Here is a 12,295-nt window from a genome sequence, read left to right as displayed (position 1 = left end):
TCATCTGAAATCCAGAGGTATGCGTCCTATGTAGCCAGACCACACACTCATACAATTAGGCCCGTGAGACATTTACACGAAACGCCAAGCATGTTGGGTAAAGGAACTTCCTTGTGGACGGGGATGCCTCCATGAGGGGAGGGGGGCTGGCGTGAAAGGGGTATTTGGGGAAGGGGGTGTAGGTATAGTATAGCAGGCTGTTATTGCAGCAGAGAGGTAGGGAAAGAGGTTGGTAGTGGGATTTGGGGACCATTTAGTTTGGGGAATATTGGTGGGGATGTATACGTAGGTGTTGGGGACTGGAGGGGGTCAATAGCATTGGCATGGATTGGGGTGGTATGGCAGGATGGGGTACTGTGACCTGGTGGAAGAGGGTACCTGGGTTATAGCATGGGCAAGCGTAGGGTTGTGGTATGGGTCGAGTTGTTGTGGTATGGTATATGGTAATGGCAGCCATTATTACAGAGGGTTGTGGAAGGGAATGGGGTCACTGTGTGAGCTTGGGTTATGTAGGGGAGGATATATGCTAGGATATAGGTAGGGGTATGGGGGGGGGAAAGGGAAGGGGGTGGGGAACTGGCCAAGGTCCTCACTGCAGATGACGTCCCTAATGCCGGAACTTCAAGTCTCCCCGTTAAGAGAGAGAGAGAAAGAGCAATCGCTCAGGTCGTTTAGCCAATGACTTGTAATTTCATGCCGGCCGGTGATTTCTGGACATTATGGCCGGAATAATGGAGGAGAGGAATTATGGACGAATGACGGGAATTGGGAGAATTTTTCTCTAGTATTTTCTCCCCGTCTTATTGTCCTAGCATTTGACCTCGTGAGGTACTAATCCTCAACTGGTTTTATTCTTCGCGCGCTGTTATCATTCTTCCAGCCTTTGTTCTGATGCTACCTATTCTTTCTGTCTTTGTGTTATTACCCATTCTTTGTGGCTGTTCCTCTTTGTCCCGATACTACCCATTCTTTTCGTCTTCTCTTTTCGATAAAGTCCATTCCATTGTTCCGGATACTATTCGTTGTGAAGCTTTTGTTTTGGATACTGCTTGCTTGCTCTCAACGTTCTCATCTTTTGGGGGCACGTGTTATGTTCGGTTCTACCCCCTTTTTTTTTTTTTTTTTTTTTTTTTTTTTTTGTGGGTGGGTGGGTGGTGGGTTGAGATTTTCATTCTTGGATGGAAAATATTGGATAATTCTTTCAAGAAAACCTTGTCGTTCAGAAACCGAAAGGTTTATTGTTTTCCTCAATAATATTCTTCAGATTATTTTGTTTATTAGTTTTCTGTAAAGAAAACTATTGTGCCGGCTTTACTAGTTTATTAATTCATGTTTTTTTCAACAAGCGTGAGCTCGTCTTTATGTATTTCCCTTTGCCTCCTCTTTTACTTCTTCCTGATAAACACCATATTCTTTGCAACTTGAATTTCAAAACAGTGGCGCCCTTGGTGGGCTTGTTCCATAATGAATAGGTTACTTCTCCTGAATGATAATAATAGTTATTTAATTATTAAAATTACTATTATTATTATTATTATTATTATTATTATTATTATTATTATTATTATTATTTATTATTATTATTATTTGGTCCAGTGCCCTATAACATTCAGAGGTGTGGATGAGCATTAGGGCAGCTGTTTGGTCTGCTCATCGTATCGTAATTCCTATATTATTATTATTATTATTATTATTATTATTATTATTATTATATAAACAGGCAATCTAGCGCTTAGTGGAGAATTAACGAGACTCCATCGTATACTTCAAAGCCATTTCTTTGTAAAGCCTTTCCTCCCACTCGGATGATAATAATGAAAAAAAAAAAAATCTAGGAAAAAAGTCCCAAAAACTATAATAGAAAAAAAATAAGCTCAGAAAATATTAGCTAAACTTAATTATTTTCTACAGGAAATGAAAGCTATAATCGGGCATTTGAGTGGTATTCAGCTAGATTCTTTTTAACTCTCAAATGATTATTACTTAAAACGTATCAGTAATTCTGGTTCTTTCCTCGGGAGAAGAACTACAATTAAATTTGACATCGTGATTTATTGAGAGTAAGTTAGCGAGATAAAGTATTGTGTGAATGAGAGAATAAAGTTTTGCTAAATAAAGTTAAGAAAATGTGCTTTATAATCATGTAAAACAATTTTCCAAAGAGCATAGTAGAAGTGCAAACTAGGGAATACAGTTCCTTTTTTTTTAAATAAAGCATCTGTATTTGCATACTAGGACCTACAGCTTTCAGAGAGCAAAGTAGCTTTAGCTTTACTTACTAGGGAATAAAACCGCTGTGCCTTTAAATAAAGCAACGCCATATAATACCAAAAAAGGAATTATTGTTCATTTTAGTTTCCCTATGTATTTCTTTACCCAACTTTTCTCTGTCTCCTTTACTACAAAATCCTGCTTCTCTTGAACATTTTTATTTCATTTTAATCACCCAATGTATTTCTTTATCCCACTTTCCTGTTGTATCCCCGTGTATCTCTTCTTTCTGTATTTCTCTCTACTTCCTCTTAATTCTTTCTAATGAACACCACATTCTTTGGAAGCTTGAATTTCAAGTCGATGGCCCCTTTGGTGGGCTTGATCCATACGGACAGAATAATAATAATATAAATGCTGTTTCTCTTGTCACTCGTAATGTCTCCAAGAAGGTTACAGCATTAATGCCACGGTCGTAACGAGAATTACTTTTGGAAGGTTACTTTCTTGTAATCGTCGCACTTGGTTGCGTCAACGATTACTGGAAGTCGTTTCAACTGGAAAATGAAAAAGAATCTTGTTGAGGAATAATCCACTTATAGAAAATCCTCTGGCGTTAATTCCCCCCGCCCCCCTTTTTTGGAGTGTTTTAAGTTCTAATAGCATTATTTTTTTATGCCATATATGTGCTTTACGAGTCCAAAAATAAAACAGAATTTCTTTCCATATTCCTTGGAAACCTGAATTTCGAGTGAACAGGCCCTGTGGGCTCGTTCCATATGAATAAGGTTCATCTTCTGAATAATAATGATAATTTTAATAGACTTTCTAAACACTGACAGTTATTCCACCGTCTCATAATTGTTTTCCATAAAGATGCTTTGTTTCTCGTAAAATGTGTCTTTAGTAAGTGATTCTCTTAAATTTTGTGTGGTTTTACTTTTGATGTTTTCCATAAAATGACTCAGGAGAGAATTGTTTTTCTTGTGTTTACCCAAACGACTGAAACTTCGTTTTCCTCCGTCCGAATTGATCGACTGGCACTGACTTCGAACCGAAGAAACGCCCGGGATAAGACGCATCCGATTAAATCTGGCGGGGGATAATCATCACACAGCATTCGGAGACGACGTCGACAATGACATAATGACAGCCGTGCTAAAAGGGACCGAGTATATTGATGGCCAATAGGGATCAAGCGTGTAAAAATGGACGACAATGAGGCAATTAGCAGCTATACCGTTTTGACATGGGAGGAGAGAAAAATACCTTCGGACAATGGCGTTATTGGAGTTTTGGTAATGATTATACGGCGAACTTCAAAGACAATTAGCATTAGAGTATTCATTATCGGTCTCTGGGAAGAGGGCAGTGAGTTTTTTTTTCAAAGGGGGAGGAGGAAGGGAGGAGGAAAGAAGGATGAGAGGGAGAGAGGAGGGGCGGTTTAGTACAGTGCCGATATCGATAGAAATCGTTAATGTGAGTTTTATGATTTTCAGTCTGATGATATCGATGTAATTGTGGAATAGTACATATATATATATATATATATATATATATATACATATATATATATATATATATATATATATATATATATATATATATATATATATAATCCTTAGGTTGATAATGTTCATAACAATGTTAATTATTAGGTAACATATATATCACCTCTGAGATGCACACCTTACAACAATCCTATGTCTTTTAGAAATGAACTGCACAATATGTTGATATAATCCATGATCTCCAAAATTAGTTATCGTTATCTTTGGATGAGCTGCGCTGCGTCAGATTAGCTCATTATCTCATACTTACGAACTTCTAGGGTAACCCCATTATCTCAGAAACTGTTATGCAGCTGGAAATAACTCTTATCTTAGGATAATCCCATGATCTCATTAAAAGTTACACAATTTGAGATAGCCCCAATTATCTTTAGATAACTCCATTACATCAGAAAAAGTCATACGCTTTTAAGATAACCCCATTTATCTTAAGATAAGTCAATTACACCACCAAAGTCAACATTTTAAGATAACCCCAAATATGTAATATAATCCCATTATCTCACAAAAAGTCACACATTTTAAGCAATCCCAATTATCTTAAGATAACTCAATTATCTCACAAAAGTCACACATTTTAAGATAACCCCAATTATCTTAAGATGACCCCATTATCTCACAAACGTCACACATTTTAAGTCACTAATTTTAAGATGTCCCCAATTATCTTAAGATAACTCCATTATCTCACAAAAGTCACTCATTTTAAGATGTCCCCAATTATCTTAAGATGGTCCCATTTTCTCACAAAAGTCACAAAATTTTAAGATATCCCCAATTATATGAAGATAACCCCATTGCATCACAAAAACTCACACTTTTTAAGATAACCCCATTTATCTTAAGATGACTCCATTATCTCACAAAAGTCACTCATTTTAAGATAACCCCAATTATCTGAAGATGACCCCATTATCTCACAAAAGTCACTCATTTTTACATAACCCCATTATCTCACAAGTCACACATTTCAAGATAACCCCATTACATCACAAAAAGTCACACATTTTAAGATAACCCCAATTATCTTAAGATAACCCCATTATCTCACAAAAAGCTACAGCGGCTTAAAATTAAACCCCATCATCTCAGGAAGTCTCACAAAGCCTAAGCAGAATTATTCTTCGAGAAAATGACACACAGCTTAGGCGATTTTCCCAGAACGTCAGCGAATTTGTGCCCCCCCCCCCCCTGCTCACTCCCCCAAAATTCTAAAAAAGTCAAAACCACATGAATAGTTAAGGAACTACGTGGGTGGGGGTGAAATGACCCTTCAAAACACCACTGAAGGTCTGACGACGCCATGTTAATTTAAGGATTAAAATTGACCCCCCCCCCCCCCCCCAACCTCTGTTTGAGATCACAGAGACAGCGATGTGCGTGTCCGGACACGTTAATCCACGCGCAAGCTTTGGTGATGTGCGTGTGATGTGATGTGCTTTTTTTATTTTTTTTTTTTTTTTTTTTTTTTTTTTAATGAACCCTCTCCTTCTTGTTCTTATGCCTTCTTTTCGAGAGACATTTCTACTTTTTTCATTATTATTATTATTGTTATTATTCTCGACCCCTATCATTGCACGCTACTGCTCTCCTGCGAATGTTTTTTCTTTCTCTTTATTCCTTGTAAATAATTCGGTGACTTTATTATTGGCTGAAAAGTTCTCAGGTATTAGGGGTGTCATATCTCTCTCTCTCTCTCTCTCTCTCTCTCTCTCTCTCTCTCTCTCTCTCTCTCAGTCTAGATAAATGCCGCTCATTAGTTCCATTAGATGTACTCGAGAGACTTTGTAATATATTAAGCAGATTAGTTCCATGTGGGTCATACCACCTCCCCACTTTTCCGTTCCGTTTAAGCCAACTCTTAAAGAGAATTTGAAATAATGATTTTAGTCCTTTTTTGAAGTTGGTCTGATGGACGTCATTAAGGGATAATATTTTTTCCTTGTTTTTCTGTGCTTTTTTTTGTCACTTGTAACAAATTCTTATTCTTCTTTTGATGGCGAATACAATTTTCGTCTGACTGACACAGCGTGTGTTTGCTTGCGTGCGTGTTTGCGTATGTTTGTAAGGCCCGTGTGTGCGTGATAGTAGATGTGTGTATACTGCAGGGATGGCGAGGCATTGGTTGGTTGGGGGGACGGGGGAAGGATTATCATGTATTCATGTATGTTGTTAAATGTGTACTTGAAGGTAATAAACCACGTGTTTTTCCAGACGTATGCTTGCAGATAATAAGAGAGTGCAGTTGCTTGTGTTTCCTGTTCATTTTGAACTCCCGGCGGCAAAGCTACATCGCAACATGAATGCCATGACTTCTTAACTTGTAAACAGTATAGCACTTAGAAAGCTATACTTTCTAAATCATATACTTACAAATTCTCATCAGTTCTGCTTTTATAAGGCGAATAACACAATGTCTGAGTTAACTTTTTTTTTCTATTATTGAAGAGCAGAATTTTTTTATATTCAGTACGGATTCCTGCGTTGTTCAAGCACAAAGGAATTGCCGTGTTATTTTATTCATGCTGTCATATTTATGTTTCCAAAAACCTTCGCAATGTTTGTGTTGTTCACTAGAATAACAAATTAATCTGCATAGACAACGAAGTACACAGACCAAGATATTGTTGTTATTTATTCGTGATTTCCTTCGTATGTAATATTTACTGGCAAAATTGCTTGTAAAATTACTTCTGGGAAGCTTTAATATTGTATATATCAATCCATCAATCTTTATGATACAAGTGCGCAGTTTGAAAAGTAATTCTTTGGTCAAGCATTACTGCTTGTCCAAAGAATTAAGCCAGAGATCAATTTCTTAAGTGTGTAATTTGAAGAATCTTATACGCATTATTATTTATTGGCTTAATTTGTCATTCGAAGGTCAGTCCATGTTTATTTTATTATAATCTCTCATAATTTCTCCGATTTTATGGTCGACGAAAAAATACCAAAACTTGGGATATAGTCGGGGCATTCCTCTGTGATCGTCGCTCAATCATTGATCGATTCTCTTTTCTTTCGCAGATACCACGGGGCATGCGCACCAGAGGTGGTACCAGGACTAGTGCCCTCCGGTGCCAATTCTCTCACATCACCTTATTTTGCTCAGGTAAGTTTTTTATGATTGTTTCTTTTCGCCGAATCTGTTTGATGGGCTGTAGTCCATTGATCCTCTATAGAGAAAAACATTTCATCTTTCTCTCTCTCTCTCTCTCTCTCTCTCTCTCTCTCTCTCTCTCTCTCTCCATTTTAGTTTTGATACTTCCTGTCGCTTTCTATCTCTCTCTCTCTCTCTTTCTCTATCGTCCCTCTTCCTTTTTTATTATGAACATTGTTATCTGTTTGTGCTTCTCCCTATAATTTTACTAGTTGTGCTCTCTCTCTCTCTCTCTCTCTCTCTCTCTCTCTCCTCTCTCTCTCTCTCTGTACTGAAAGAATCGGGAACAGGAAAACGCAAGAGGCTTTGATAGCTAGATAGGTGACCGAGAGATTATAGTGCAAAACCCAGTATTTTTTTTTTTTTTTTTTTTTTTTTGTTTTTTTTTTTTTTTTTTTTTTTTTTTTTTTTTTGTACCCTCACAGAATTCATATAGTTGATATTTCCTTTCTTTATTTTTTGGTAAATAAATGTGATATGGTGAATTCTCTGTACAATTTCCGTGTTTTTTTTATTCTAAGTTTGTAACAGAATTTATTTTTCTTTTTATGTTTGATTGATGATTCTCAGTTTGTAATATATTTTATTTTTTATGATTATGATTCTCAGTTTTTAACATAATTTTTTATTTTTTATGATTGATGATTCTCAGTACCAGAATTTTTTTTATTGATTGATGATGCACAGGATTTAAGATAACTTTTTTTATTGATGATTCTCGGTTTGCAACAGAATTTTTTTTAATGACGATTCTCAGTATGTAACAGAATTTTATTTATTTATTTTTTCATTGATTGATGATGCTCGGTGTTAAGATCATTTTTTATTAATTTTTTTTTCATTGATGATTCTCTGTTTGTAACAGATTTAGTCTTGATTGATGATTTTCTGTTTGTAACAGAAATTTTATTTTTTTACATTTTTGATTCACGATTCTCCATATTGTTTTAACAGAATTTTTTATTTTCATTCTTATTTTTGATTGGTGATTCTCAGTTTGTAACATAATTTTTATTTATTTAATTTTTATTTTGATCAGTTCGTAAAGATTTTTTATTTTTTATCAAGATTACTCAGTTCGTAAGAGAATTTTTTATTTATTCAATTTTTTTTTTTATGACTCAGTTCGTAATAGAATTTGTTTTTTTTTTCCATGCTTGATTATTTATGTGTTGGCCCGTAGACTTTCATGATATTTTGTAATTCAAGTTTATTTTGTTGTAGAATGTAAAAGACACACAAAAACATCACATGCAACACACACGCGAATATTTAAAATGTGATGTGTCGAATACTGTGTTAAAATTTCCTATTGTTTTTTCACTGATGCGTTTCCATTTCTAACAGAATTTTTCTTTATAGCATACATGATTATTTTGTGCCTGCTGAATAAATTACGCGGTTACATGCGGCTACTTTATGAATTATTATGGTGAAATGTATACCACGTTAATTCTAGTTTATTTACAGATTTACTTTTTATAACATGTTGACTATAGTATCTGTGCCTGTAGAATTTTTTTTGCGTTAAATACGACAATTTAAAAAAAAACTCTCAGTCTCAATTTTATAGAATTTATTTTATATAGCATTCATGATTATGTGTATGCTTGTATAATACGGTAACTTAAAACACACACACACACACACACACACACACACACACACACACACACACACACACACACACACACACACACACACGGACGCATTCTCAATTTCTGATAGAATCTTTTGTACAGCATTCGTGGTTATATCTGGGCCTGTAGATTTTTTGGCGATAAATACAGTAATTAAAAAAAGCATACACACGCGCGCGTGTTTTTTAGCAATATTCCCCAGACTCAGAAACATGAAGGGGTGTGTGGGGGTGGGGGGGGGGGGGGGGGGGGGGGGGGGGGGGGGGGGGGGGGGGGGGGGGGGGGAGTGTTTTATCCCTTCGTAAGCGGGTCGTTCTCAACTAAAAGCGTGTTGCTAGTCGATCTCCATTACCGTCACGATCTTAGGCGTGACGTATATATTTTTTTCGTACATTTTTCCAAAAAGGAAGTTTTCCCAGCACTTCCTAGTAACTGATTTCTAGATCCCCCGTTGTTTTTCCTCAGCGCAAGAAGGGCACTAATGATATGCTATCGTAATGGAGGTGCCACTCACGGCTCTCACATTATGTTCCTTTTTGAGTTATAGCTCTTTTTTTTATTATTGTTATTATTATGCGTTCACACGCATCGTTTCGTAAGCCTAGACGAACGTGTAAGGCTAATTTGCAGAATCACTTTGTATCAGACGATCGGGCGAAGGGCTAAATGTGTCTTTTTTCATGCTCCATAGAGAAAAAAAAAAAAAAAAAAAAAAAAAAAAAAAAAAAAAAAAAAAAAAAAAACTTATATTGCCTGTTTAGGTCTTTCCAAATTTGTTATGGCCTCTGACAGAAGTTTCTTGATGGCACCAAACTATAACTATGCACGAATTATTATTATTATTTTTATTTTTATTTTTTGGATGGTAAAGATTCTTCTAAATTCTTTAAAATATACAGATTTTGTCCTGAAATGGTTGTACGTTCGTATTATTATTATTATTATTATTATTATTATTATTATTATTATTATTATTATTATTATTAATCCTTATACCTTAGATATAGTGCCTGCAGAGCTCATTAATAATAATAATGATAATAATAATAATGATAATTTATTATTATTATTATTATTATTATTATTATTATTATTATTATTATTATTATTATTATTATTATTATTATTATTACTACTCGGCCTCTGCACCAATAATTGACCAAATTGGAGTCGAATAGTATCAATTTTTTTTTTTTATCATGTCATATCCAGACGAACTTTTTGGCAACAGAAAATCCACCAAAAATGGAAAAAAAAAATAAAAAAAGAAAAGAAGAGAGAGAGACGAGAGAGAGAGAGAGAGAACGGAGAGAGGAGAGAGAGAGAGAGAGAGAGAAGAGAGAGAGGACAACTAGGGATAAAAAATAAAAAATAAGAATGAAAAAAAAAAAATAGCCAAGCTTCTGCAAAGCCGCCTCTCCAGTTACTAAGAAATCCCGATACAAAATCCTCCTTGTGAGTCCGCTATGATATTTCGTAAGACTGTTGGCGCGGGCATGTCTCTCGCTTTTTCTTTTGAAGTGGTGGGCTTTCTTGTGTACGAAAACGACTACCTACCTAGTCCGGGGTATACATTGTGATATATATATATATATATATATATATATATATATATATATATATATATATATATTATATATATATATATATATAGTATCTATAATATATATATATATATATATATAATATATAATATATATATAATGATATATATATATATATATCTATAGTGTGTGTGTGTAATGTATGTATCCATATAAGTATATATATACATATATACATATATATATAATATCAGGTCAAAACGAAATTAGAGAATACTGTCTAACGTCTCACTTTATCTTGAACATGTATGTTCATTATTAACAGGTATTTTATAAGATTTCAATTCATTCGTCGAAAAGTAAATCGCGTCAAATCCTGCCGATAAAATAGAGGAAAATCTGTTGAGAAATCCAGGGTTGATTACGAGCGATGTAAATCCTCTTCCTCTGGTTATTCATGAAGAGGCCGAAGGCGTTGGCAAATGACTGGTTATGGGAAAGCAACCTCTTGTGCTACCTTTCTCCCTTAACCAATAACCCACCCACCTTATCCCCCATTTCTCCTTCTCCTCCCCTCAACCACCTTTGGAAATTTTTTTTTTTTTTCAATGCCCCCTCTCGCAATATTTCCCCCCTTTTTTGTAGATAATGCAGTAAAGCGAGAAAGTTGGAGATCTATGACTCTTGAAGCCCGGCCAATTATGAAACGTAATAGGCCCAAAAGACAGGAATCGAATTAGAACAGCTTAACTTGATGTCTCTGGGGGCCGGCGCCCCCTTCCTCTCTCTCTTTCTCTTTCCCTCGGCCTGGGAACGTCAATCTGGGTCTACCGAGGATTGCCTCAACTCTGATGTTGGTTTGACGATTTTGTTTTATCAATTTTTGTTCTTTTGATGAGTTTTTTTAAAATTTTGTAGCCAGTTGATATTTTTTTTTCGTTAGGGGTAGTTAAAGCAGAACGCATATCTACTTTATTAAAAGGTGAATTGAAATGCTTATTTCGTAATGTTGAATTTGCCTTCTTTCTTTTTTCTAATTGAAAAAAATTTTTTTTTATTCGTATGAAGGTTTTATATTTTTTTTTTCTCTATCACAGTCCTCCAATTCGACTGGGTGGTATTTATAGTGTGGAGTTCCGGGTTGCATCCTGCCTCCTTAGGAGTCCATCACTTTTCTTAATATGTGCGCCGTTTCTAGGATCACACTCTTCTGCATAAGTCCTGGAGCTACTTCAGCCTCTAGTTTTCTGATTCCTTTTCAGGATCTTGGATCGTGCCTAGTGCTCCTGATGATTATGGGTACGATTTCCACTGGCATATCCCATTTATCCTTGTTATTTCTATTTTCAGATCTTGATACTTATCCATTTTTTTCCCTCCCTCTCTTTCTCTTCGACTCTGGTGTCCCATGGTATTGCGACATCAATGAGTGATACTTTCTTCTTGACTTTGTCAATGAACGTCACGTCTGGTCTATTTGCACGTATCACCCTATACGTTCTGATACCATAGTCCCAGAGGATCTTTGCCTGATCGTTTTCTATCACTCCTCATGGTTGGTGCTCGTACCACTTATTACTGCAGGTAGCTGATGTTTCTTGCACAGGCTCCAGTGGAGGCCTTTTGCCACTTGAATCATACCTCTTTTGTACTGGTTTCTGTGCAAGTGCCGGGCATTCGCTTGCTATGTGGTTATGGTTTCATTTTCGTATTGCACTTCCTACATATGGGAGAAGATTGTTATTTCCGTCTATCGTTCTTTGAACATATCTGCTCTTCTTAGGCCTGATCTTGTGCCGCTGTTATCATTCCTTCAGTTTCCTTTCCTTCTTTAGCTCTGCCCTCTGTAGCCATTGCCATGTGTCATCGCTGGCTAGTTCTTTAGTCTGTCTCATATATTCTCCGTGCATTGGTTTGTTGTGCCAGTCCTGTGTTCTGTTTGTCATTCTCCTGTCTCTGTATATTTCTGGGTCTTCGTCTACTTTTATTAGTCCTTCCTCCCATGCACTCTTTAGCCACTCGTCTTCACTGGTTTTCAGATATTGCCCAAGTGCTCTGTTCTCGATGTTGACGCAGTCCTCTATACTTAGTAGTCCTCTCCCTCCTTCCTTTCGTGTTGTGTATAGTCTGTCCGTATTTGCTCTTGGGTATAGTGCTTTGTGTATTGTC

At 35.9% G+C, this 12,295-nt stretch overlaps 1 protein-coding gene across 4 annotated transcripts in view; it reads left to right on the top strand.

Moving 5' to 3' along the window:
- Window positions 1-12,295, top strand: part of LOC135195770 (teneurin-m-like) — an 823,709-nt gene that overhangs the window by 678,413 nt on the left and 133,001 nt on the right. For all 4 annotated transcript variants that reach the window (XM_064222225.1, XM_064222226.1, XM_064222227.1 and 1 more), the window contains one exon: window positions 6,810-6,894. In XM_064222225.1, coding sequence (XP_064078295.1) covers window positions 6,810-6,894 — 85 coding nt within the window. The remainder of the gene's footprint in view (window positions 1-6,809; window positions 6,895-12,295) is intronic.

The sequence above is a fragment of the Macrobrachium nipponense genome, chromosome 16 (assembly GCF_015104395.2).
Source record: "Macrobrachium nipponense isolate FS-2020 chromosome 16, ASM1510439v2, whole genome shotgun sequence".
In the NCBI taxonomy this organism is placed as follows: Eukaryota; Metazoa; Arthropoda; class Malacostraca; order Decapoda; family Palaemonidae; genus Macrobrachium; species Macrobrachium nipponense.
Note: the sequence above shows the minus strand (reverse complement) of the source record. Positions and strands in the feature narration are given on the sequence as shown.